The sequence below is a fragment of the Pipistrellus hanaki genome, assembly GCF_964339955.1.
Source record: "Pipistrellus hanaki genome assembly, chromosome: 6".
NCBI lineage: Eukaryota > Metazoa > Chordata > Mammalia > Chiroptera > Vespertilionidae > Pipistrellus > Pipistrellus hanaki.
The window spans coordinates 64,609,601-64,636,949 of NC_140508.1; the positions used below are offsets into that span (position 1 = coordinate 64,609,601).

The window sequence follows — 27,349 nt, forward strand, 5'->3', positions numbered from 1 at the left end:
GAAGGGGATTAGATGCTTACAAAATCATTGGAAGGCCTGCAGTGTTTACCAAAATGTGATACGCGTACCCCCAGGGGTACGGGAAGAGTTTGGTGGGGGTACGCGTTGCACCGGAGTTTGGTGGGGATATGCACTGCACCATGCTTAGCTGTGCCTAATTCTACGTTCTCGTGAGTACGAGGGGTGCTCAGCGTTACGAAAATTATAGAAGGGGAACACATACCGTATGTCAAAAATTTGGGAAACACTGGCCTAGAGGAATGGTTTTGGGGGTGCTGCCAAGAATGCACCCGGAACACGCAGCAGAACTGGGAAGGTGCAGGAAGGGGGGATCAGGAGGCTCCACCAGAACAGTGATCCAGAGGTAAGGAAACCTGTGCCACTGCTGTGACTGCCTCTTACTCTCTCCTAGCTTTCACAGAACTGAACTGCTGCTACAACCTAATGTCTCCCTGGCTATGCTAGCCAGCAGTTATAACTAGGGAGCAAAAAGATGAACCCACCTCATCCCTACCTGCATCAGTGAATTTTATCTCAGAGCTAACTCTTCTTCAAGGAAGGCAAAGAAATTTTGTAGTTTTCAGCTTTCTAGCCTCTGCAGCATGTGAAGGTATACGAGGAGATTGAAATGGATGATGAGACCCTGTTAACCATAACCACCAAAGTTGGAAGCATGTTTCTCTCTAAGACCTGGGCCCAGCTGATCTCTAAAGCCTCATCTCCAGCTACTCATCCAACCCATCCACCCGGCATTCAGTAAATTACTGGGGTACTTCCAACACTCAATGTCTTTGCTCAAGATGTTACCTTTGTCTGTGAGGGTCTCTCTTGCTTTTCCTAACAGGTGAATTTGGATTGTCTCTTTTTTCAAAAATGAGAGGAAGGGAGAAAGAGAAAGAGAAACATCAATTTGTTGTTTCAGGTATTTATGCATTCGATGGTGGTTTCTTGTTTGGGCTCCTACTGGGGATTGAACTTGCAACCTTGACATATCAGAACGATGGTCTAACCAACTGATCCAGGGCTATGGATTGCCTCTTCTTAGAAGCCTTCTCTTACCTCCTGGAGAAAGCCTTGTTCTAGGCTTGTATAGCTTTTTTGTATGTAATTTATTTACATGTTTATCTCCCACATAAGACAAAGAGGGCAGAGTATGTCTCATCTATCTTTGTTTACATAACTGTTGGAGCACTGTTCCATACACCAAAAAGGTTATGGGCTAAATTCCTGGTCAGGACACATGCCTGAGTTGCAGATTTAATTCTCAGTTGAGGCATGTACCGGAGGTAACCAACCAATGTTTCTCTCTCACATTGATGTTTCTCTCTCTCTCTCTTTCTCTGTCACTCTCTCTACCTATCTATCGCTATCTCTCTCTCTCTCTCTCCCTATCTCTCTCTAAAAATCAATAAACATGTCCTCAAGTGAGGATTAAAAAAAGAAATTTGGCCGGGACCGGTTTGGCTCAATGGATAGAGCATCGGCTTGGGGACTGAAGGGTCCCAGGTTCGATTCCGGTCAAGGGCATGTACCTTGGTTGCGGGCATATCCCCAGTAGGGGGTGTGCAAGAGGCAGCTGATCGATGACTCTCTCTCATCGATGTTTCTGGCTCTCTATCTCTCTCCCTTCCTCTCTGTACAAAATCAATAAAATATATTTAAAAAAAAAAAAAAGAAGTTTGAAATGGTACAGTTCAAAGGTTTAAGTTTACTAACCTAATGCATTTAACATAAAAATGATGATGCAGTATTATTGGGATATTTTCAAATTTAATGCAGTCCTGACTGGTTTGACTCAGTGGATAGAGCGTCGGTCTGCAGACTGAAGAGTCCCGGGTTTGATTCCGGTCAAGGGCACATGGCCTGCATTGCAGGCTTAATCCCCAGTGGGGGACGTGCAGGAGGCAGCCAATCAGTGATTCTATCTCTTCATTGATGTTTCTATCTCTCTTTCTCTCTCCCTTCCTCTCTGAAATCAAAGATATATTAAAAATAAATAAATGCAGAAAAATTAAATTTATAAAACATGAAAGGTATTAATGAAAAACAGTATAGGAGCCAAAACCGGTTTGGCTCAGTGGATAGAGCATTGGCCTGCAGACTGAAAGGTCCCGGGTTCAATTCCGGTCAAGGGCATATACTTTGGTTGTGGGCACGTCCCCGTTGGGAGGTGTGCAAGAGGCAGCTGATGGATGATTCTCTCTCATCGATGTTTCTAACTCTCTATCCCTCTCTCTTCCTCTCTGTAAAAAATCAATAAAAAATAATATCTATATCTATATCTATATCTATATATATTATTGATTTTTTACAGAGAGGAAGGGAGAGAGACAGAGAGTTAGAAACATCGATGAGAGTCATCAATTAGCTGCCTCTTGCACACCCCCCACTGGGGATACGCCCGCAACCAAGGTACATGCCCTTGACAGGAACCCGGGACCCTTCAGTCCCCAAGTCTACGCTCTATCCATTGAGCCAAACCGATTTCGGCTAAAATATTTTTTTTTTTTAAATATATTTTATTGATTTTGTACAGAGAGGAAGGGAGAGAGAGAGAGAGTTAGAAACATCGATGAGAGAGAGTCATCGATCAGCTGCCTCTTGCACACCCCCTACTGGGGATATGCCCGCAACCAAGGTACATGCCCTTGACCGGAATCGAACCCGGGACCCTTTGGTCCCCAAGCCGACGCTCTATCCATTGAGCCAAACCGGTCTCGGCATTTTTTTTTTTTTTTTAAAGAAGAAAAACAGCCAAGACCAGTTTGGCTCAGTGGTAGAGCGTCGGTCTGCGGACTGAAAGGTCCCAGGTTCGATTCTGGTCAAGGGCATGTACATTGTTGCGGGCACATCCCCGGTAGGGGGTGTGCAAGAGGCAGCTGGCCGATGTTTCTCTCTCATCCACGTTTCTAGCTCTCTATCGTTTCTCCCTTCCTCTCTGTTTAAAATCAATAAAATATATATTTTAAAAAAAGAATAAAAACAGTATAAGAAACTGTAGAAGAGAATGCTGATTTTGCTGCAAGTCAGTTATCTACTTTTCATATTGTTATGATCTTCAATTTGTAGCTGGATATATGGTCAACCAGATCAAATACTACATTTCTTAGATTCCCTTGAAGCTATGTGCGGTCATACAATTAAGGTTGGCTTATAGGATGTGGGTCCAAGTAGCATGCACAACTTAGGTCCTCCAAAAGGAAAGAGGCATTTTTCTTACTTCTAATAGGCAGTAAGCCATATTGGGCCATGCATTTGAGGGCATACCTGGAGACAGTTGAGCAACAACATATTTGGAGACTGCCTTCCTGATACTGCAAAGATGAGCTCAGTGACATATGAAAAAGAAGCTTCTATCGGTACTCCCCTTCAATATGACAAAGTAGGTAAATGTCCTCATTTCCTGCCGCCACCACATCAAAATCACAACTAAACTACAGAACTGCCTGAAGATGAGTTCAACAGAAATCCTATAACTAAGAATATACAGAAGCCACATTGAGACTGGTAGGAAGAGTAGAGACACAGAACTGGCAAGCCCCACACTGAAGGTATATCAGTTAAGAAATTGGAGAGATACATAGATACAGAAATCAGACTACTAGTTGCTAGAGGGGGAAAGGGTTGAGGGACTGGGGGGAAAGGAGAAGAGATTAAGGGGGGAAAAACCAAGAGCCACAGTTCCTTATTGTGTATCATGGCTCACCATGCTGGCACTGCTGGACCCAGCGGGCAGGGTGGGCACCGGGTTCAGCTTTGTGCCAGCTGGCCCTGTTCCTGCCTCTGCTGTGGTGGGGACTAAAAACTGGGCTGCTGTCTGTGGCCCTTGATGTCAGCAATACAGAGGAGAAAAAGCAAAGCAAGTCACAGGAGCTGGAAAAGATCTCCCAAGAATATGGAATGTCACCCACATTGTAATCTCATTAGTCTTCCTAGGAATGTTTTACGTGGTTGTTTCAAGTTTTATGCATACATCTGCTATCTTGCTTAAGCTCAGATTTAAAGTCATTGCTACAGTAAAAATTGGCTGTGGGCACAAGCACCTCTATAGTAGACTATACCATTCAAAGGCTGTTTGCATGTGTAAGAAGCAGCATTATCTTGGTTTCTGTGCCTGGATTGTCAGTTATTTTCAGGAAATGTGATTTTAAAAACACACACATGACTTTATTGATTTTAGAGAGAAGAAGAGAGAGAGAAGTATCAATGATAAGAGAGAATCATTGATTTGCTGCCTCCTGCATACACCCTACTGGGGATAGAGCCCACACCCCTGGCATGTGCTCTGATCTGGAATCGAACCATGACTTTCAGGTTCATAGTTGATGCTCAACCACTGAGCAACACTGGCTGGGCATTTTTTAAAATATATATTTTATTGATTTTTTTACAGAGAGGAAGGGAGATAGAAAGCTAGAAACGTCGATGAGAGAGAAACATCGACCAGCTGCCTCCTGCACACCCCCCACCAGGGATGTGCCCGCAACCAACGTACATGCCCTTGATCAGAATCAAACCTGGAACCTTTCAGTCTGCAGACCGACGCTCTACCTCTGAGCCAAACTGGTTTCGGCTGGCTGGGATTTTTTATACTCCAGCTTCAAAGCCTTAATGAACTCTTCAGTGTGGTCCTGAAAACCTATTTCTTTTAAATTACACATTTTGGATTGATTTGGGGATTGTAGGGTTATTTAATTAATTATTTATTTATTTGTTTGTTTATTTATTTTTAATGGGGGAGCAGAGGACAGAGGCTAATTGATATGTTCTTATGGGTAAGTTTTACTTTTTCCAGCAAAATTCAGGTATTTGAATAATTACATATATTTTTTTTTGCTTTTAAATTTTGTTAGTACCACTCATCATAGGATTTTTATACTTTAAAATGTCAACAGAGCATCAAAATGAGTTGTCATTTCAAACAAAACTATTAGTTTACACACCCAGCTGGTGTGGCTCAGTAATTGAGCATCAACCTATGAATTAGATCATGGTTCCATTTCTGGTCAGGTCACATGCCTGGGTTGCAGGTATGGGGCATGCAAGTGGCAGCTGATCAATGATTCTCATCATTGATGTTTCTATCTCACTTTCCCTCTACCTTTCTCTCTCTGAAATCAATAAAAACAGTCAGTTTTTTTTAAACCCACTAACTTACAAAATGTTTCTCTGGAAGATCTTTGGTTAGGGTCTTTTTGCAAAGGGCCTGGGGGTTAATTCTTTGCTCAAAGGGCAACATTTTATTTAGCTAATTTTAAAATTCTCTTTCCTCCAATATTTGTTGTCAGGCAGACTGAGGTTCAATATGCAATACTAGAGGCAGGGTGCACAAAATTCGTGCATGGGAGGATCCCCTCAGCCCAGCCTGCACCCCTCTTGAATCTAGAACCCCTTGGGGGATATCCAACTGCTAGTTTAGGCCTGAACTCCTAATCACCTCTGCCTGCTGAGCTGATCACCCCTAACTGCCCCCCCCCTCCGCCCTGCTGGCCTGGTCGCCCCTAGCTGCTCTCCCCACCCCCACTGACCTGGTTGTCCCGCACTGTTCCCCCTGCTGGTCTAGTCTCTTCCAACTGCCCCCTGCCAGCCTGGCCACCCCCAACCTCCCCCCCACTTGGCTGGTCGCCCCCAAATGCCCCCCCCACCAGCCTGGTAGCTCCTAATTCCCCCCCCCCCACTGGCCTGGTTGCACCTCACTGCCCCCTTCTGCTGGCCTGGTCACCCTTCACTGCCCCCCCCCTGCCTGCCTTTTGCCCTCAACTTCCCCTCTGCCAGCCTGGTCGCCCTCAATGGCCCCCCTCTGCTGGCCTGGTTGGCCCCCCCTCCCCTCCTCCCCCTTGCCGGCCTGGTCATCACACACAGCCTACTGTTTGGTCATTTGGTTGCCCCTCACTGCCCCCCCCCTCCACCCCACCCCCCGCCCCTGGCTGGGGAGTGATCACTCCATACATAAAGCTGTTTGGTCATCTCAACCATTTTGCATATTACCCTTTTATTAGTATAGATTCTACAAAGTAGCTGCCGGTGCTACAAATAATGAAGCAGATAATATGTAATCAGGGTCTAAATTAGAATCAGCACTTTCACATCCATTATACTTATTTAGGATGGGGGAGGGCATGGGTGAAAACTAAGATTTTCTGGTGTGTTTCATTGGTCCCAAACCCCTTCTAATCTGTACATGATGGGGCCCAGCTCAGATGGTTTTTCTCAAATTTTATGAAAGCAGGTCAGGGTCCTTTGTCTCTGTTTAGGTAAAATATGGAAATTTGTCCAATAGTAATGACATCAATTGGCTCCTGATACTCATTGTCCTCAGGAACTATCAACTAACCATCTTGGTTTTATCATCTGGCTGTTAACAGTTCATAATAAGTAGCACTTGCTATACATGGAATGAGAGACAATTTTGAAATCATACAAGGTGGAGAGGGAAGAAATTCCTTCCTGTGAGACCTGGCCTCATTTCATGCTGCCCTCTAGGCTACAGTCAGGTTGAATACTTGCTCCAGACTCTAAGAACCCCAATTCAACCAATTTTGCCCTGCTGCCCTGATCAAGGAAGTTAATTGAGATTATCTTTCAGGATCCCAGTTTGGTTTGGTGTGTGTGTGTGTGTGTGTGTGTGTGTGTGTGTGTGATGTGTGTGTTTTAGTTTGTTTGTTTTCTTCTCCTCACCTAAGGATATGTTTATTGGCTTTAGAGAAAGAGAAAGGGAGAGAGAAACATCAATTGTCTTCCATACACACCTCAAGGATTGAACCCATAACCTAGGTATATGCCCTGATCAGGAATTGAACCTGTAACCTTTTGGTGTACAGGACAATGTTGCAACCAACTTAGCCACCTAGTCATGACTTTTTATTTATTTATTATTATTACATTAGGGACAAGCAGAAAACTAAAGGAACTATCAACTGACCATCCTAGTTTTATGATCTGGCTGTTAACAGTTCCCTAGTCAACTCTTAGTAACCCACATCAATCACTTAAATTTTATAAAAATTATTCTGGGAGAAACTCTCCACTTGTAAAATCTCTAAAGTAAATCTGTAATATATATATATATATATATATATATATATATATATATATATATATATACAATAAATTTAGAAAGAGGTATAAAGGTAAAGGTTACAAGGAACTGCTGAGTTGCTAGGGGAAACAAAACCATAAACTTAGATAATTTGTTTTCTGATTGGTGGGGTAACTGCTGACTCAGTGATGAAGCAAGAGGGGTTGTGAGGTAAGAACAATGGGTAGTATGTGATTAAGCATTTATCAAGTCTTAGTTTCAGCCCAGGCCTACAGAAGAAAAAGGCTGTCTTTGATCACACAATTATAATACAGGGAGTATTATTATTATTATTATTATTATTGATTGATTTTAGAGAGAGAGGGAAGGATAGAGAAAAACATCAGTTTGTTGTTCCACTTATTATTTTTGTTGTTGTTGTTGGTGGTGGTGCCCTGACGGGGAATCATACCATGACCTTCTGGTTCATAGATCTACACTCAACCACTGAGCCATGCTGGTGGGACTGTTGTTCTGCTTATGAATTCATTAGTTGATTTTTGTATGTGTCCTAATTGGGGATTGAATTCAGGACCTTAATATATCAGGATGATTCTCTAACCAACTGAGCTACCTGGCTAGAGCTGATAGGGACTATTATTTAGCAATAATTCCAGGAGTGAAATTTATCACAGTACAATCACCACAGGTGGGATGGGGGCGGGAGTGTGGGTGAGCTGCTGGCTCTGCAAGCAGTTTCAGAGCCCTAAAGGGCAAAGTTATGCACTGCAAGCAGCTTCAGAGGTCAACCTGTAAAAATCCAAAAGTTGGCCCTAAATTATGAATTAATGTTTTTATAAGTCCTCACCTTCTGCCAGACAAATTTTTCTGCTAATGTCTAATTCACTTCCGTGTCTCCATCACTCCACTATCATTAGTGCGGTCATTTCCAGTTTACTAAAAACATCACACACTTTGGCATCAGACATACTTGGTTCAAATCCCTGCACTACCACTTACTGTGTGAGCTAGATCAAGTGACCTGTGCTGGGTTTCAGTTTCCTATTTGCAAAACGGCGAAAATAATCTTCCCTCAAGTGGTTTCAAGTAAGGACAGATGGAGACCCCAAAGGTGTAACATGGTTGTATAGTAGGTGCTCAGTACTGTAGACGTGGATGCTCTTCCTCACCCTGCTATAAATTTATGAAATAACACCACTGTCTTGTCTCCCACTACTCAGATTTCTCCCTGGGAGAAATAGCCTTTCCTAGAGCAAACTTGATCATGATTAGCTCTGGGCACACAGGATTACTCGTTTGGCTGATCAGTGCCTGAGGGGAAACCGACACTAATGGAAGGTCCAGTTTATCCTCGTTTCCACCCCACTTCTTCGCAAACACACCCCCGCCCCTCACTCCCCCGCGTTCATTATTCCGGGGCAGCTAGAGGACGGCTTAAACAGGCGTCTGGATTTAACATGGCGCCGTCCTTTCCCTTGCAGGAGCCTCAAAGATGGCGGCAACCACTGGGAGCAGACATGTTTGTCCCACGTGACCCAGACCCAGGCCGGAGGCTGCCGGAGCGTGACGCAAGGTCGAGGCGGGGCTCCTTCCCCGCCCCCTTGACGTCGAGCTCCTCGTGACAGGTACTTCCGCTCGGGGCGGCGGCGGTGGCGGAAGTGGGAGCGGAGCCGGAGTCTTGGCCTTAAAGCCCAAGGCGGCGGCTGCATTGGTGCTGGAGTCTTGGGAGATCGCCGAAGAGTCTGTCGGGATTAGAACTTGGACTTGTCTGTCCCCGTCCTCCCTCGCACCTCCTTCTCGGCGGGAGCCCTTGTGACACGCCCGGCTCGGAGCCCCCAGCGGAGCGGCCGAGGTAAGCCGCGGGCCCAGCCGGGCCGGCTGCCTGGCCCCATCCCCCTCCTCAGCCCCTCAGTCGCCAAGGCCTCGCGTCATCCTCTTCTTGGGCAGGCTCTGGGTCCGGCCGGCGTTCGGCGCGGAGAGGCCGCGTCGCCCAGGCCTCGGGAGCAGGCCGGGCCTGGGCGAGGTCAGAGGTTGCCGGCTGTGACCTCTGGCCGGCTTGCCGACCCCTGGCCGGCGGTCAGGGACGCCTTGTTTACTGGTGTGGCGTCCAGACTGGAGGCAGGGGAAGGTTTCCTGCCCCGGTGGCCGCTGGGCGCTGGGATCCCCGTGCGGCGGTGAGACGCGCTAGCCGGTGGCGTTCCTTGGGGCGGCGATCGGGAGGGTGTCGGGGCCGATCCCCGGCTGTTGTGTCGGGTGGAGGCCAGGTCATGGATGAAGTCGCCCAGGTCTGAGCCACTTTTCTGCCTCTTCAGTTGCACAAGCCCTGACTCTCTAGTGCGAGAGGTCCCCTGAATAAAGGCAGTGAGTCAGGTCACATGCACGGGGCTCGCCTCAAACACTTGTATACATGTGACACGCCTCTGGCTCTGGTAGGCAGGGAACTTGTTATCATAAACACGTTATTGTAAACCCCGAGAGAAGTTGTCAAACTTACTGGGGGAAAGATGGTGGTTGGCTGTAGAGCTGTGTTTAAATTACAACCGCGCGTCGGCGGCCGACTTGCTGCATAATGGTTCCTCAAAGTGGGAAAATGGAGAATAATAATAGCAAACATTTGACTGCTTATAGCAAACATTTGATTACTTATAATATGCTGTGAAGCATGGCAAGACCGTTGCAGAGATTATCTTTAATTCTCAAAACAACCATTATAAAATACCATTACTGTGCCCATTATAGATAGGGAAATCAGAGAACAGAGAGGTTGTCATTTGTCTAAGGTCACACAGCTGGTAAGTTACAGAGCAGAGATTCAAGCGCAGGCAGGCAGACTCCAGAGCACTGTACTCAGTCTGTGGGTACGGTGCTTTCAGATGACCCTGAAGCTTGTGATTTATCTCTTGCCACCTGGTCTCTGCCTGTCTCCCTCTCTCTGTCTCCTTTCTTTTCTAGTGATGTCATTTGAAACTCTCCTTCGGTAAAATTAGTTCTACCCTAAAGCCATAAAATAATCTTGTTTCCAGTTGCGAATTTTAACACATCTTTTTGTAGTGTAATGCCAGTAAATTAGGAACTCTAGAATTCTAGCAAAGTACTTAATTGAGTTTGAAAATTTTTGTTACCTAAATCTTTTGTCAAACGAAATAGGCCTGGCTCTCCTGCCATGTCAACCTTTCTTAAAACCTTAGTACATAGTGTATAGCCAGTAGGTTCTTTCTTTTTGAAAATAACTGTATCTTCTCTTTGGATTCCAAAAGAATAGGCTTTTGTCTCTTGTGACTTATTAGTTGTATGACTTCTCATCCATGGAATAATAGTCCGCTATTAGTGTGTTTCTCTCTTCAGGGAGGGTTTGTTCAGATTTAAGTCTAAGAACTGGAAAGGGAGTTGTAAGTATTTATTTTTTTGTTTTGTTTTGTTTTGTATTGTAATTTTTATTTATTGACTTTTAGAGAGAGAGAGAGAAACAGTAATTTGTTCCATTTATTTATGCTTTCATTGGTTGAGTTTTTGTATGTACCCTGACTAGGAATCCAACCTGCAACCTTGGGATATTGGGACAGTGCTCTAACCATCTGACTACCCAGCCAGGGTCAAGTTGTGAGTACATCTGAAGATACTATCCAAACTCAAGCTTAGTATTACAATTCTAATTTCTTTTTAAAATGTATTTTTATTGATTTCAGAGTGAAATGGAGAGAGAGAAGCATCAATGATGAGAAAGAATCATTGATTGGTTGCCTCCTGCATGCCCCACACTGGGAATTGAGCCACTACCGGGGCATGTGCCCTGACTGGGAATGGAACTGGGGTCTCCTGGTTCATAGATCAATGCTCAACCACTGAGCCACATTGGCTGGGCTCTTTTTAAACTTTGCTACCCAGCCTAATATATTTAAAGTGAGTAATAAGTACGGTAGCCATAAGTAATATGTTTAGAGGAGAGTATGGTAAGCACCTTTTCATTTAGTCACCAAATGTTTTGAGTATCTGCCATGTATCAGACATTGCTGGATATTGACTCAGGGAGACAGGCATTGTTCCTGTCCTCAAGGAATTAAAAAATGGTAGTGATCATGGCCAAGCATTTTGTTGTGGAATGGCTGGGCTGTAGAGCTTGAAGCTTTTGGAAAGAGGAGTTACTTCTTATCTCTGCAAGTAAATCCATAGTAATCCAGTGTTTGGCTAACTTGAAGGCTTTGATAATTTAACAGCATTTGTATGATTTGCTCTTAGAGTATGGAAGATTGTGGTTTCTAATTGATCTTGTTTTTGAAGAGTAACCTTCAACAATAAGCTTTTTCTCCTTTTGCTCTGGTGGGAGGGAGTTCACGTCCTGCCATTTAACACTGCAGATGCTAGCTGTTGCAGCGCCCTTTGAACAAAGACACATTTGGCAAGCTGGATCTTTTCTTCAGCTGATGAGGAAAGTTCACTGTAGTGCCTACCAGCCATAGAACCAGCATCATCCTAGGTAAAATGTATGCCACCCATTTCCCACAACTCTTTGGCTCCCCCTTCATTAAAAGGGGATCTGAGTTTGCATTTATAGAACTGCAGAGTAAACAAACAAAGGTGGAATGTAGGAGAAGGTACTAAAAATGGTTTTTATAGTATATCCCTCCAGATAATTATTAGCAACCACTTGGGGCAACATTTTTATTTTTATTTAAGTTTGCAGCAACTGGATCTAAGCCCCCAAACTCCATAATTAACAAACCCCATAATTAAAAAGCATTGCTTTATAATAAAAGTGTGTCTTTGAATTCAATTCCCGACACCAGGACCAAGTGATGAAAAAAGGTTTTGATTTTTGATTAGCTTTGAATAAATCTCTAAAGACATCTGCACTAATAACATTTTCTGCCCTAAACATTTGATTTGATATTAGCCTTTCTATGCAAAAATGTAGCAAACCCAGACCCCAGACAACACACAGGTGTGACAATTGTCTTATGCACTGTTCCTCTCTGAGATTTGACATATTTACCATTATTGCTGTAATAAATTGTCTAATATTCTATTTATATAATTCAACACACATAGCTAAGAAAGATTTGACCAGATATTGAACTGGGAGTTACAGGTAAGGTCTTCCAGGGAAGTAAGGAGAGGAGTCCTCCCTGAGCAAGACACAGGAGTGGTTCCCTTTGTACTGACGCCATTCTCTAAAGGAGACTGAAGCTTTAAAAATAACTCCCTCCCACCCCATTTTGTACCTATTGACTTTCTGCTGACTCTTAACCTCCCCTGTAACATTGCCATGCGTTCCAGGCATCCATTCCTATGTGTTATTAAACACTTATCGGTTAATGCCATCTAATAGATCTCTATGTTTGTCTGCAGTTTACTGCAGCAACATTCTGCAATACGTCTATATTTTCAGTTATTTACTCTCACATTTTCTCCCCACATATGCATTATACACAGAAATAATAGTTTGCATTTTATGTTTTAAAACTTCTCAGTGGTGATTGTGGTAAAAGTGATGTGGTGGGTGAAATCAGAACAGGCTTTTAGCAGTGTTTCTGACTAGTTTCAATTTTAGTACTCCAGTCTGATTTCAAAATCAAATTTAAGAATAGCTACTTGCAAAATGTCTTTTTGGGGAAGAAAGAGAGCTTGAATATCGGGTCCAGTGGTGACATACAGTATTGACCTTGTTCATTTGCCTGAAGATGCAGTACTTAATGCAGGAACCTTAAGCCTTGCCTCTGGCTCCCTGGTTAGGTGATGTCATCACTGTCGTGGATATCAGTCTGATTGATTCTGTTGTCCATTTCCTGGTCGCCTAGGCCTGCTTTATGTCAGTACAGAACAAATCTGAGGAAGCATATTAAGGGAGGCCTCGGCACTGGACAGTGTTAGGAATTCTGTAACTTGCTTGATTCTCAAACGCACTTGTGTGACTGCTGTCAGATACAGTGAAGGAGCGTCTGGCTGGCTCTGTTTTCCCCTTCTCTTTCAAATAAAGATGCCTTGCTTCTTACTACTACTTACCTGGAGTTATCCAGCTCAGTTCAGGAATCCTTTAACAATTACATTGTGGTACATTTGAAATTAATGCAGAATAATATTGGATGTAAGCTTGAATTTGAAATTTTTTTTTAATTTTTAAAAAATTGCATTGTAAGTAGTTATATCATTGGTCTCCAGTCTTTGTATGCAATTTTAATTAAAAAGTTTTATTTCCCTATAACAAATCTTTTAGTTTGAATTATTTGAGACTACATGGCAAAGCTACTATGAATTAAAACTAAACAAAAAAACAAACAAACAACCGTAGCAACATATACTTTAATATGTGTCTATTGCATTTGGTATTTAATCAGTCTACCAACAGTTCTCTATGCACCTACAGATCTGGGAATCCCTGAAGTAACTGGGTCCTCTGAGTAGCCCACAGGTTAAGTGCCGCTCTTAAATCCTCTGATGGTTGTTAAAGAATATTAATGTTTTGTAGAAATCTTCCTACACAGTATTTATTTTTAAATGCTTTCTAATATTTGTGTAGTGCTTGAGATTTGGATAGGATTTCATTTAAAGCTCCCAACAACTATGTAGGCTTAAAAGGGGGGCCATTTCTGTGTTTTCTGTCTCAGGTGGCCCAGCTACCCAGAATGCTAACCTATGTCTGTTGAAACATAGCTCCGTGTTCTTCCTGAAGCACCATCCTGCCTTTTCGATTACACATGACTGCCATAAAGGCCTCAGCATTTGACTGCTTATAAAAAATGTATCTTGCTGAAACCGGTTTGGCTCAGTGGATAGAGCATCTGCTTGCGGACTGAAAGGTCCCAGGTTCGATTCCGGTCAAGGGCATGTACACTGATTGCGGGCACATTTCTGGTAGGGGGTATGCAGGAGGCAGCTGGTCGATGTTTCTCTCTCATCAATGTTTCTAGCTCTCTATCCCTCTCCCTTCCTCTCTGTAAAAAATCAATTTTATATATGTATATATATATATATATATATATATATATATATATATGTGTGTGTGTGTGTGTGTGTGTGTGTGTGTGTATGTATGTATGTATCTCTCTCCCATAATTTTAGTTAAATGGCATTCTCTTTCGCTGATTATTAAATCTGCCAATTCTTATGGGAGAGGGGGAAGGAAGCTAAGAAAATACAGAAGTAAAAAGAAGAAAAATTAAATTCATTACCTAGAGCAGGGGTGGGGAATGTCTGGCCCTGCCAAGACATTAGGGGTGAGTTAATTAAATGTTTGACCAAATATAGAAGGCTAATTTTTTTCTGAGATAAGTTGATAAATTTGTATGGACCGTGAGTGATGTTATAATGACCTTTGGCAGAAAAAAGGTTTTCCACCCCTGACCTAGAGAAAGACCAAGGTGTTAACTGGTTATTTTCTTCCTATGAATCGTCTGGAAAGTCGTTCTGTTCAGTCTTTCAGTCAATTTGCATATTACCCCTTTATTGTTATATTATAATGTCTTGGTTGCGGAATAAATTGGGTTCTTGACCTGAGAACCTTTCATGTGGATATATCAGCATGACAAAAAGCGTCTCTCAGGCCGCAAAGGAGAGAAGGCAGGAGTGTGAGTCAGGTTACCACTAAACCTTGCCTTGTTAACATTTCAGGAAATTGTGCTGTGAATATTTTTTGTGTTTTTTGGCTTTTGTTGCTAGCAAAATGGGCGATTAACACAATTTTAAAACATAAAGAGTGCTGATGTTGCCCTGGCCAATGTGGTTAGAGTGTTCTGTACACTGAAAGGTTGAAGGTTCGATTCCTGATCAAGGGCACATACCTGGTTTTCATACCTGCGAGAGACAGCTGGTCTAAGTGTCTCTCTCACATAGATGTTTCCCTCCCTCCCTCTCTTTCTCCCGCCCTTCTACTTTCTGAAAAGCAATGGAAAAAATATGTTCAGGTGAGGATTAACAAAATTTAAATAAGTAAATAAACAGAGTGCTGATGTTGCCAGAATGTGAAAGTGCTCCTGAAACAATGATCACAGGCAATTGAAGAGGTAGAAACATTGTTGTTGACTTGGGTAAACAAAAGGAAGTTAACCTGTGCCCTGCTGGTGTTGCTCAGTGGTTGAGCATCGGCCCATGAACCAGGATGTGTCACGGTTTGATTCCTGCTGTAGTCAGGGCGCGTGCCTGGTTTGTGGGCTCCAACCCCAGTAGAAGGTATGCAGGAGGTAGCAGATTGATGATTCTCATCATCGACTTCTCTCTCTCTGCAATCAACTTTTTAAAAATATATATTTTATTGATTTTTTATAGAGAGGAAGAGAGAGGGATAGAGAGTTAGAAACATCAATGAGAGAGAATCATCGATCAGCTGCCTTTTGCACACCCCTCACTGAGGATGTGCCCGCAACCAAAGTACATGCCCTTGCCTGGAATCGAATCTGTGACCTTTCAGTCCACAGGCCGATGCTCTATCCACTGAGCCAAACTGGTTTCGGCTGCACTCAATTTTAAAAATTATTTTAATAAAAGTAAGCCTGTGACAGCATTTTGAAGGCAGTGATATATGTAAACACGAAGATGTTGCATATTTACCTCTTGAAAGATACCTCTGGAATAAGTGCTTAAAAGTGATTAAGACTGGTTGGGGGTGGTTTGATAAATTAAGAAAAGCAGTGGGGGGTTTAATAGATTAAACTGTACTTTAGACATGTAGTGTAAGTAAGAAAGGTTAAAACAAGGAATCATTTGGGTGTCTGGAATGAATGATTTGGTTCTTGAACATACCGCTTCTCTTACAGCCTTCCAGAAAGAATTAAGTTAGAGAACCGAGGTTCCCACTCCACTGTAAATGCTTCTGAAATCCATTGGGACTAGAAAAGCAGAATGGTTTGAGACTCGTGAGCAGTTGGCTCTTCATAGTTATCCTTGTGGATTAGTTTTTGCTTTTATAATCTGGATCCATTCCCAGTGATAGAATTAGCATCAAAATATCATCTGTGGGTTATAAACCTACCCGTAGTAGGTAGTGCTTCTTTCTAACTTTTCTTTAGTTTGACACATGAGTCCTTACAATATGTATTCCTAACATACATGCTAGAAGTAGTTCTTTTTTGCATGTCCTGAAGGATAATCTAGATATTAGTTGGCATTTGACAAACAGCTCTCTGGCTGAGTGATCTTGAGGTTTGTACATCCACCACAGAGCTTAGTTTGGTTGGAATGTTATTACAAGACTTTGCCTCTTCCCCACTTTGACTTCCTTAAGGGCAGGGAGAAATCATTATTCTAGGATGAATCTTGAAATTACTCAGTCAACTTAAAAGATATTTTCCAACCCTGTTCGGCTTGGTTCAGTAGATAGAGTGTCGGCCTGTGGACTGAAGGGTTCCGGGTTTGAATTTGGCCAGGTGCACATGCCTGGGTTGCAGGCTCTATCCCCAGTAGGAGGTGTGCAGGAGGCAGCCTATTGATGATTCTCTCTCATCATTGATGTTTCTATCTCCTTCTCTCTTTCTCTTTGAAATCAATAAAGAAATAAATTTTAAAAAAAATATATTTTCCAGCTGGGACCGGTTTGGCTCAATGGATAGAGCGTCGGCTTGGGGACTGAAAGGTCCCGGGTTCGATTCCGGTCAAGGGCATGTACCTTGGTTGCGGGCATATCCCCAGTAGGGGGTGTGCAAGAGGCAGCTGATCGATGACTCTCTCTCATCGATGTTTCTAACTCTCTCTCTCTCTCTCTCCATTCCTCTCTGTATAAAATCAATAAAATATATTAATATATATATTTTTTTCCAGTTCTAACTTTGAATAAGTTACTATTTGTAGCATGTCAGTTATGCTTTTAAGCCACTAATTAATACCTATTGCTTTTCTGAATGATAAACTATGTGTTCTGTTTTCATTTGACAGATTTTTATTGTATGCTATAAGAAAACACTTCTGGCAGCTATGGAGAGTATAAAAATAAAAAGCACTGGAGGTTTAGAAATAATTGTGAAAATAAAGCAGATAGAGTCTTAAAAATAGCTTAAAGAAAATGCTAGAGGCGATCAGTGGCTGGATTAAGTGGGTGCTCAGTGGATTCTTGGATAACTGAATATGGAGGGAAGAGTTGGGAAACCATTACAGTTGTGGGGAAGGCACAGCACATGAATGGAGATAGGGAAATGGTAATAAGGCAAATGAAGGGACTGCAGTATTTCCAATTTGGGAATGACTGGAGGGCAGTATCAGCCAAGCCCTGGCTGGTGTGTCTCAGTTGGTTTGGTATCAACCCATACACCCAAAGGTTGCCAGTTTGATTCCTTGTCAGGACACATGTCCAGGTTGCAAGCTCAGTCCCCAGTAGGGGGTGTGCAGGAGACAGCTGATAAGTGTTTCACTCTCACATTGATATTTCTCTCTATCCCTCCCTCTCTCTCTCTAAAAATAAATTTAAAAAAAAGAATCAGCCAAAGTGATATTTCACTGGATTATACTAGAATAGGATAAGATTTTGTATCCAAATTATGAATGAGGAATAGCTTTGATGTTATAATTTATCTAAAGCAGCACACATTTAGAGATTGGTGGGACTAGGCCTGAAGTGCAGATGTTATGCTTAAACCTTCAAAGATTTGCTTTCTCAGCAGTGCTTTTAACTCAGGTTAAAGTGTGGGAGCTGGTTCAGGAGATAGGATGGTGGAAGATAGTTTGTTCCTTTAGTCAACCCTTCCTCTTAGCAATTTATGAACAATTTGTTTTACTGGATAAATGCCTGAGATGATCTAGGGTTAATATCAAAAGCTTTGTTATAATAGTTATGTGTAACTGTCTGTTTTACTAGCTATCTGCTTTCCAGTCTGCTATACCAAAAAGAAGAGAAATGGGCCCTGGTCTTTTATTAAAAGACTTCTTAGCTCTTGGTTTGGTACTTGCATTTGGAAAGCTTGAAAACAGTGGGAGCATCACATCCAATCTATTGACCTGGACTGCAAAACCCTCTTACAAGAATTCCCTCCCAAGGAACTTGCTTCTTTATGAAAGTTGCCTCAGCATTTTCTCTCCCTAGATGAGTGTGATACCTGAAACAAAGTACACACACACACACACACACAATGTCTTTACATTTTATAGAGCTCAACTGTTACCTTGTTTAAGCTTCGTTCCAAAGTTCAAACAACAAAATTTAAGTTTTAAGCTACCACCGTCTTTTTTCAGATGAGAAAATGGCCTGAGAGGACATGCTTAATGGCATAGAGTCGTGGGACTAGAACTCACACTTAGTATTCTCAGTTGGCAGGTTTCTTTAACCTTAATAGAGGTGAGAAGAATAGCAATAGTATCTTCTATATAAATTTTATTAGTTTTATTTAAGTGTGTCTTTTTTGTTTAGTTTGTGTGTGTGTGTGTGTGTGTGTGTGTGTATTTTTTAAGAAAGAAGGATGCTTTGACTATTCCGTTTCTTTTGACATGTAAATTTTCAACTAGTGAATTTTCAAGCATTATCAGACTAAATAATGCTAGGTTATTAAGCAAAAAATAAACTTAAAATGGCTGGAAACAATATAGGCTTATTGCTGTCTTGACAAAGTGAAAAACAACAACAAAAACTATTGGTGAGTCTTAGTCCTATAGTTAAATGTCCTAGCCCAAAAATGACATGTCACTTCTGCTTACAATTCACTGGACAGAATGAGTCACATTGCACAAGAGACCAAGAAGTGTGATTCCACTATGGACTTGGAAAGCAGAGTTGGGAATATCTGGGGAAGTGGTGCTAGTTATATACTGGTTTGCTTTAATAGGTACGTAATAACTGTTGGGCAGGGGGAGGGAATGCTTCCCCCAGCAGATACTGTAATTTTAAAAAAAAATTTGTTTTAGTTGGCTAATACTTAAAATGCTAAAAAAAAAAAAAAAAAAAAAAAAAAGATAACAAGCTCTTCATCATCATCACTGATACATCACTTTCCTGTCCTAAGAAATCCATTTTAAAATTTATTTTTAATTTTTAATTCTTTATTGTTGAAAGTATTACATATGTCCCCCCTTTTTCCTCCCATTGATCCACCCCGCCTCCCACCGTGCTGCAGGCCCTCACCAACCCATTGTCCGAGGCCATGGGTTACATATATATACATACAAGGTTCTTGGTTGATTATTTCCCATCCACCCACCCTCCCTGCCTTCCCTCCAAGATTCCGCTCTCTATTCCATGCTTCCATATCTCTGGATGCACTCTGTTCATCAGTGTATTTTATTACTTAGATTCCACATATGAATGAGATAATGTGATACTTGTCTTTCTCTGACTTATTTCATTTAGCATGATACTCCAGGTTCCTCCATGCTGTCTCAAAGAGTAAGAGATTCTTCTTTTTTACTGCTGCATAGTATTCCATAGAAATCCATTTCCTTTTTTGTCAATATTTATTTTAATTTAATTTTTTATTGTTGAAAGTATTAATAGACATATGTCCCTTTTCTCCCCATTTCCTCTCCCAGCCTACCCCCTCCCCCAACTCCCAGCCCTGGCCGTCACCCCCCCCCCCTCATTGGTTATGCTTATGTGCACAAAAGTTCTTTGGTTGATCTCTCTTCACCCCCGCACCCACCCTCCTACCCCCTACCCCCGCCCCTGCCTTTCCTCTGAGGTTTGACAGTCTGTTTGATGATTCTGTGTCTTTCAGATCTGTTTTTGTTCATCAGTTTATATTCTTTATATTCCACAAATGAGTGAGATCATGTGATACTTATCTTTCTCTGACTGGCTTATTTCGCTTAGCATACTGCTCTCCTGGTCCATCCGTGCAGAAATCCATTTCTTTTAAAGAATAAATGTGATAAACTCAGTTTATTCGACTTGAAATATCCTTTGCATGAAGTAAATTTAGGTCCTATTCCTTCCCTGTGTTAAAAACAAAATCAAATAAATTTTTAAAATCTTATTGGCTGGATTCAATTTTTCAGGAATCAGGCAGCATCTCATTAGCACAGTGTTTTTCAACCTTTTTTGGGCAAAGGCACACTTGTTTCATGAAAAAAATCATGAGGCACACCACCATTAGAAAATGTTAAAAAATTTAACTCTGTGCCTATATTGACTATATATAAAGTAATTCTCTTGAATAGGAATCAAATAAACACAAAGAAAGTATTTTATAATTACTTTATTATGAAATATTAAGTAAACAAAATAGTGAAAAATTATAAAATTCTTGTCTGCACCTACGGCACACCAGGCAACATCTCGTGCCGCGGAACAGCGGTTGAAAAACGCTGCATTAGCAGATAGAAAGGAGCACTTAAGAGCTATACAAAATAAAAGACTTTTATAGGGAGGAGGGGGTAAGACAAGGAAGTTAACTAATAAAGTGGATTATTGGTGGTAAGGTAACCTTCCCTTACTGGATAGCAGGGGTCTATCAAGCAGATTACCTCACAAGTTCTGAACAGGTAATTCCAGATTGACTAGTTTAAGATTCTATTGCTGGAAGAAGCTAAAACTGTAATTAAGTTAGACATTAATTGTGACGTGGAGCTTAGTACAAGTGACTCTATTTTGGATTTTTGCTCTTTTAACACCTGTCCACAGAACTTGGTGTTCCCTAACTTGTCTTCCTTGCTTTGGTCTTCTTTTGATGTACATCCCATATTGCCCTGAAATGCTTTACTCACCTTTTCCACACTATGGTTTATTCCCAGCTCCCTTGGTGTTTGCCAGTTCCTTTCATTTCTTCACTGATTCAGGTATCATCAGCTCCATTTTATTTTAATATATTTTATTGATTTTTTTACAGAGAGGAAGGGAGAGGGATAGAGACTTAGAAACATTGATCAGCTGCCTCCTGCACACCCCCTACTGGGGATGTGCCCGCAACTAAGATACATGCCCTTGACTGGAATTGAACCTGGGACTGTCCGTAGGCTGTCGCTCTATCCACTGAGCCAAACCTGTTAGTGTTCATCAGCTCCAATTTTAAATATTTTCCTGGCTGTTTCAGCTTATACTATTCTTACCTTTCACCAAATCCTTGTAAATGCAACTTATTTATTTACTTATTTAATATATGTGTGTATATATATTTTATTGATTTCAGAGAGGAGGGGAGAAAGAAATAAAAAAAACATCAATGGCCGAAACCGGTTTGGCTCAGTGGATAGAGCGTCAACCTGCGGACTGAAAGGTCCCAGGTTCTATTCCAGTCAAGGGCATGTACCTTGGTTGCGGGCACATCCCCAGTAGGGGGGGTGCAAGAGGCAGCTGGTCGATGATTCTCTCTCATCAATGTTTCTTTTTTTTTTTTTTTTTAATATATTTTATTGATTTTGTACAGAGAGGAAGGGAGAGAGATAGAGAGCTAGAAATATCAATGAGAGAGAGTCATCGATCAGCTGCCTCTTGCACACCCCCTACTGGGGATATGCCCGCAACCAAGGTACATGCCCTTGACCGGAATCGAACCCAGGTCCCTTTAGTCCCCAAGCCGACGCTCTATCCATTGAGCCAAACCGGTCTCGGCTCATCAATGTTTCTAACACTATCCCTCTCTCTTCCTCTCTATAAAAAATCAATAAAATATATTTTTTTAAAAACATTAATGATGAGAGAATCATTGATCAGCTACTTCCTGCATGCCCCCTACTGGGGATTGAGCCTGCAACCCAGGCATGTGCCCTTGACCGGAATCCAACCTGGGACCCTTCAGTCCTGATAATTCCAGCTCTACCTTATTTGATTAAACTCCTGGTTCAGTTTAATTCCCTGCATTTTACACTGTTACCTTTATGGCTTCACCTCCACTTGAGCTGTAATTGTGTTTCTGATCACCATGCAAAATTGTCCTCCTCACAGAAATTCAGACTTTGAAATGGCCCACTGACCCCCACCTCACTACTCTTCCCTGCTCTTGTTTTTTCCCATGCTTTTGTTCTCAGCCTCCCCCCCTCCCCTCCTTGCGCCACACACACACACACACACACACACACACACACACACCCCTTTGTATTGTCTGTCAGGCCTTTTCTGCCCTCCCTAACCCTGCCCAGCCTAGATCCTTGAAAGGTATTTTCCCTGACCTTTTTACCTGCTTGGTGTTTCCTTATTGTGTCTGTCTACATGGTTATTTTACTTCTCTGCTTCAGAGATGAGAAAAGTGATGATAACTCCAGGCTAGTGAAGAGAAATTCTACATTTTGATTGGTTACACAAGAAAGGTACTTGAGGGAAAGAATCAATTCAGCATATGGAATACTGTTAGTGTTTGTCACCAAAATGGCTGTTCTTCTAGGGAACTCTTTCTAAAGCACACTGTTGAGGTTTGGTTTGATAGCAGAAGAAAGAAGATGTGTTCTGAATATACCTTATTCTAGAAATGTTTTAGAAGATGTTTGTATATAATCAGAATAATGAATGTTACCTAAAATGTTCATTTCCAAGGAAGTGCAGATTTTGTAATCAAAGAAAAACACAATAATTTTAAGAGAAACATCAAAAGTGCTTTATCCAAAGTAATGTCCATTGCTAGCTACACATTTCCGCCATCTTTCAGGTAATTTGTGGCTACCGTCCCAATAGAACTTTTCTTGTTTTGAGGCAAACCATTCAGAGACCCAATTTTCCACCTCTTCGTACGTTTTGAAGTGCAGCTCAGAAAGTGTGTGTGTCATCGTACGTTTTGAAGTGCAGCTCAGAAAGTGTGTGTACCATCGATCAGAACAAGTGGTAATCTGAAGGAGCAAGGTCTGGTGAACACAGCAGGTGCGTTAATACTTCCCAAGCAAGATCTTTTTACGTGTCTTTAACTGGTTTTGAAGTGTGTGATGGTGCGTTATCATGAAGCAAAATTACTTTGCGGTGTCTTCTGGACCATTCTGGTCGTTTTACAATCAAAGCATAGTTCAAATTGATTATTTGTTGTCATTAGTGATCAATATTAACTGTTTACCGGATTTTAGAAGCTCATAATACCACAGCTTCCTGATCCCACCAAACGCAGAGCATTGTCTTCTTTCAGAAGTGATTTGGCCTTGTAGGTGATGTTGATGTTTGACCTGGATCAACCCATGATTTTGTGCATTTCAGATTCTCAAAATCCACTTTTCATTGCCAGTTACAATTTGATGCAAAAAAGACTTTCTTTCGTGCCATTGAAGCAACATTTTACTGATGACTTTTTGGTTTTAAAAAACACATCTCTCTTTTTAAAAAAATGTATTTTATTGATTTTTTTACAGAAGGAAGGGAGAGGGATAGAGAGTCAGAAACATCAATGAGAGAGAAACATCCATCAGTTGCCTCCTGCACACCCCCTACTGGGGATGTGCCTGCAATCAAGGTACATGCCCTTGACCGGAATCGAACCTGGGACCCTTCAGTCCATAGGCTGACACTCTGTCCATTGAGCCAAACCAGTTAGGGCCAAAAGCATATCTCTTAACCTTTTATCAGTTTAAAACCATTTATGTCCTAGTGAAACCAGATGTGTGATTTCTTAGGATCAACTATTGATCGACATTTGCAACAACCTCCAAATATTTAGCAAGCCCTAAGTGAAAATGTGAGAGAAATAAAATACTAAATTGCGTGCTGAGGCTTTGTGACTGCTATAGTGGGGATTTATGGGACTTGTGCACTGCATCCTCGGGTCGTTTCTTGTGTTTCTCCCACTGGGATTTGCAGACGAGGAAACGCTCCTTGCTGCCCAACAGGGTCAGCCTGACAAGATGGCCACACAGACAAGCCTGCAGCCTCTGTAAGCAAAAAGGCAAATGGAACAAACATGAAATCTGTCATACAGGACTAGGGAGCTTGTTTCCTGCTTTCTTTCTTTCTGATATTGTTAATAATACTGAGTACACTAGTGAAACTCACTAAACCCAGTTATAGAAATCCCTTTTCCCATCCTCAAAATTAATGACTTTCTTAAATAATCTTCAAGAATTTCTTTGTAAAGCTTCTCATCTTCTATTTATCCTTTCCCTTAATTCACCCTTCTTTGGATTTGAAATTTGCCCCAAGTGTGATATTCTGATCTCTAGTCCAAAGTGTGATACCAGACCTTGGGATGAGACTCTTAAACCCTGGTCAAGGCAGTCCCTTGGGAGGAAGATGGTTGTTTAACAGGTAGTTTGGAATATAAACTCATACCTCTTTATAGTGCTTTGCAGATATTGGGAGGAGAGGGTGTTTGTTTGATACAATTTTAAGGTTTGTGATAACCATGTTTTGAGCAAATCTATTAGCGCAATTTTTCCGACATTTACTTCATGTCTCTGTTAATTTTGATAATTCTCTCAATATTTCAAAATTGTTCATTATTAATATACTAGAGGCCTAGTGCATGAAATTCATGCACAGGGGGTGGGGGATTTCCCTCAGTCCAGCCTGTACCCTCTCACAGTCCAGGAGCCCTTGAGGGATATCTGACTGATGGGGAGCAAGCCTAAGCCGGCAGTCAGATAGCCTTAGTGCTGCTGTGGAGGCTGGAGAAGCTCCTGCAACTGTGTTGTGTTTGCCAGCCATGAGCCTGGCTTCTGGCTGAACGGTGCTCTCCCTGAAGGAGTACACTGATCATCAAGGGGCAGCTCCTGCATTGAGTGTCTGCCCCCTGGTGATCAGTGGGAATCATAGCGACCGGTTGTTCCACCTTTCGGTCGATTTGCATATTAGCCTTTTATTCTATAGGATTTATTATACAATAATATCTGTGATGTTAATATTGTAATTGTTTGGGTGGGGTACCATAAAGCATGCCCATATAAATAAGAGGGTGAATGCAATCGGTAAACATTGTGTGTATTCTTACTACTCCAGCAATCAGTCATCATTGCCTTTCCCTCTCCTTGGGCCTCTCTATTCCCTAAGATACAACAGTATTGAAATTAGCCAATTAATAATTCTACAATGGCCTCTTAAGTGTTCAAGTAAAAGGAAGTGTCACATGTCTCCTACTTTTAATCAAAAGCTAGAAACAATTAAGCTCAGTGAGAAAGGCACGTTTGAAAGCTGAGATAGGTCGAAAGTTCACCCTCTTGCGCCTGCAAACAAAGAAAAAGTTCTTGAAGATTAAAAGTGGTATTCCAGTGACCACAAGGATGATAAGAAAACCAAACAGACTTATTGCTGATGTGGCAAAAGTTTTAGTGGTCTGGTTGGAAGATTAAACCAGCTGCAACATTCCCTTAAGACAAAGTCTAGCCCAGCCGGTGTTGCTCAGTGGTTGAGTGTCAACCTATGAACCAGGAGGTAATGGTTCAATTCCCAGTCAGGGCACATGCCATGATTGCAGGCTCTATCTTCAGCGGGGGTAGTGTAGGAGGCGGACTGTCAATTAAGTCTCTCCCTCTCCTTTCCTATCAAATAAATAAAAAGATATATATTTTAAAAAAGACAAAGACTAATTCAAAACAATCCTATAAAGACAGAGAGGTGAGGAAACTGCAGAAGAAAAGTTTGAAGCCAGCAGAGGTTAGTCAGTGAGGTTTAAGAAAAGAAGCCATTTTTATAACAGAAGTGCAAGGTGAAGCAGCAAGTGCTGATATAGAAGCTGCAGCAAGTTATCCAGAAGATCTAGCTAAAATAATGAAGGTGGCTACACGAAACAGATTTTCACTGCACATGAAACAGTCTTATATTGGAAGAAGTTACCATCTAGGACCTTCATAGCAAGAGGAGAAGTCAGTGCCTCAAAGGTCAGCCTGACTGTTGTAGGTGGTTAATGCAGCTAATGACGTAAATTTGAAGCCAGTGCCCACTTAAACTTGCAAAAATCCCAGGGCCCTTAAGAATTATGCTAAATCTACTCTGCCTGTCTTCTATAAATGGAACAAAAAAACCTGGATGACAGCACATCTGTTTGCAACATAGTTTACTGAATATTTTAAGCCCAGTGTTGAGACCTACTGTTCAGAAAAAAAAATTGCTTTCTAAATATTACTGCTCATTGACAATGCAGCTGGTCACCCAAGAGATGTATGAGATTCATGTTGTTTTCATATCATCCATTCTGCAGCACATGGGCCAAGGAGTAATTTTAACTGTCAAGTCTTAGATAGTGATTCTTCTGATGGACATGAGCAAAGTAAATTGAAAACCTTCTGGAAAGGAGTCACCATTCTAGATTTCATTAAGAACATTCATGATTCATGAGAAGAGTCAAAATAGCAACACTAACCGGAATTTGGAAGAAGCTGATTCCAACCCTCATGGATGACTTTGAGGGGTTCAAGACACTACCCAGTCCAGGAAGTAACTGTAAATGTGCTGGAAACAGCAAGAGAGCTAGAATTACATTGGAGTCTGAAGATGGGACTGATTCTGCAATCTCATGATAAGACTTGAATGGATGAGGAGTTGCTTCTTATGGTTCAGCAAGGAAAGTGGTTTCTTGAGATGGGATCCCACATCCAAGTGGGACAATCCATTCTCAGGCTGCTCCCCAGGGGCAGGATGACCCTGCCATGTGCCTTTGTCTAACTTTGGGGACCAGAGTTCTAGTGACTGATACTGGTCTCCATAATAGTCCCTACATAGTAGGGGAAATGGCCAGCAGGAGGGTTGAAGGGACAGTTCTCCTGGGACACTTACATAGGTGTTTGTGCCAAGGAAAATGGTTCACCTTGGTGTTTTCCATCCACTTACAGTGCTTTCTTTCTTCTTTTAGTTTGAAGGATGACCTCTAGGAAGAAAGTGTTGCTGAAGGTTATCATCCTGGGAGATTCAGGGTAAGTGTTTCTCATAAATTTGACCTAACAGATTGTCTTGGATTTAAGCTTCACTTCCTTGGAACCCATGCCCGCCATGCTGGCATTGCCACTTCCTTCTCTAACTGCAGCGGCTTTAGGGCCCTCGGTCTGCCTGCTATTTGGGGGCACCATAGAAATTGGAATCATTCCTTGTTATGTAACCCTATGTTCTCTGATTTTTGGCATGATTTTTGGGAAAAGGGTGACTATTTGAACTCAGCTAATAATCAAACTCATAAGTCAGTAGAGCCAAATATCAACACTACAACGATTGAAATTTCTTTTGAGAGCCGAAAACCGACTTCTGCGCATGGGCCACGGAGTTTCAGTTGCACTGTACACGCGTGCCCACATGTGGTATTTTGTGGAAGAGCCACACTCAAGGGGCCAAAGAGCTGCTATGGTGGAATATTGGTGCTTTTTCTGTTTTAGATTTGAAACTTTGAAGCGGCTGACTGGCTGACTGTGGCTCTCGAGCCGCAGTTTGCCAACCACTGGACTAGGGACTTCTGTTTATGTATATTTGTTGCTGTTGGCATTGTGCCCTAGATGTGGGCTTGGAGTATGTGCAGTATCCTCCTACTGCTATGCCTGTTTCAGGGTTTGAAAGAGCCTGGGACTAGGGAAATG

The 27,349-nt window shown here is 42.0% G+C and overlaps 1 protein-coding gene across 2 annotated transcripts in view; it reads left to right on the forward strand.

The window, feature by feature from the left end:
• The first annotated feature begins 8,663 nt into the window (after positions 1 to 8,663).
• RAB7A (RAB7A, member RAS oncogene family) overlaps positions 8,664 to 27,349 on the forward strand; it is a 35,201-nt gene continuing 16,515 nt past the window's right edge. Inside the window, exons 1-3 of one of the 2 annotated variants that reach the window (XM_084886948.1) lie at positions 8,664 to 8,891; positions 10,385 to 10,428; positions 26,638 to 26,698. In XM_084886948.1, the coding sequence (XP_084743074.1) occupies positions 26,646 to 26,698 (53 nt within the window). In that variant the 5' untranslated portion in view covers positions 8,664 to 8,891; positions 10,385 to 10,428; positions 26,638 to 26,645. The remainder of the gene's footprint in view (positions 8,892 to 10,384; positions 10,429 to 26,637; positions 26,699 to 27,349) is intronic. The other variant, XM_084886947.1, reaches the window with a different exon arrangement.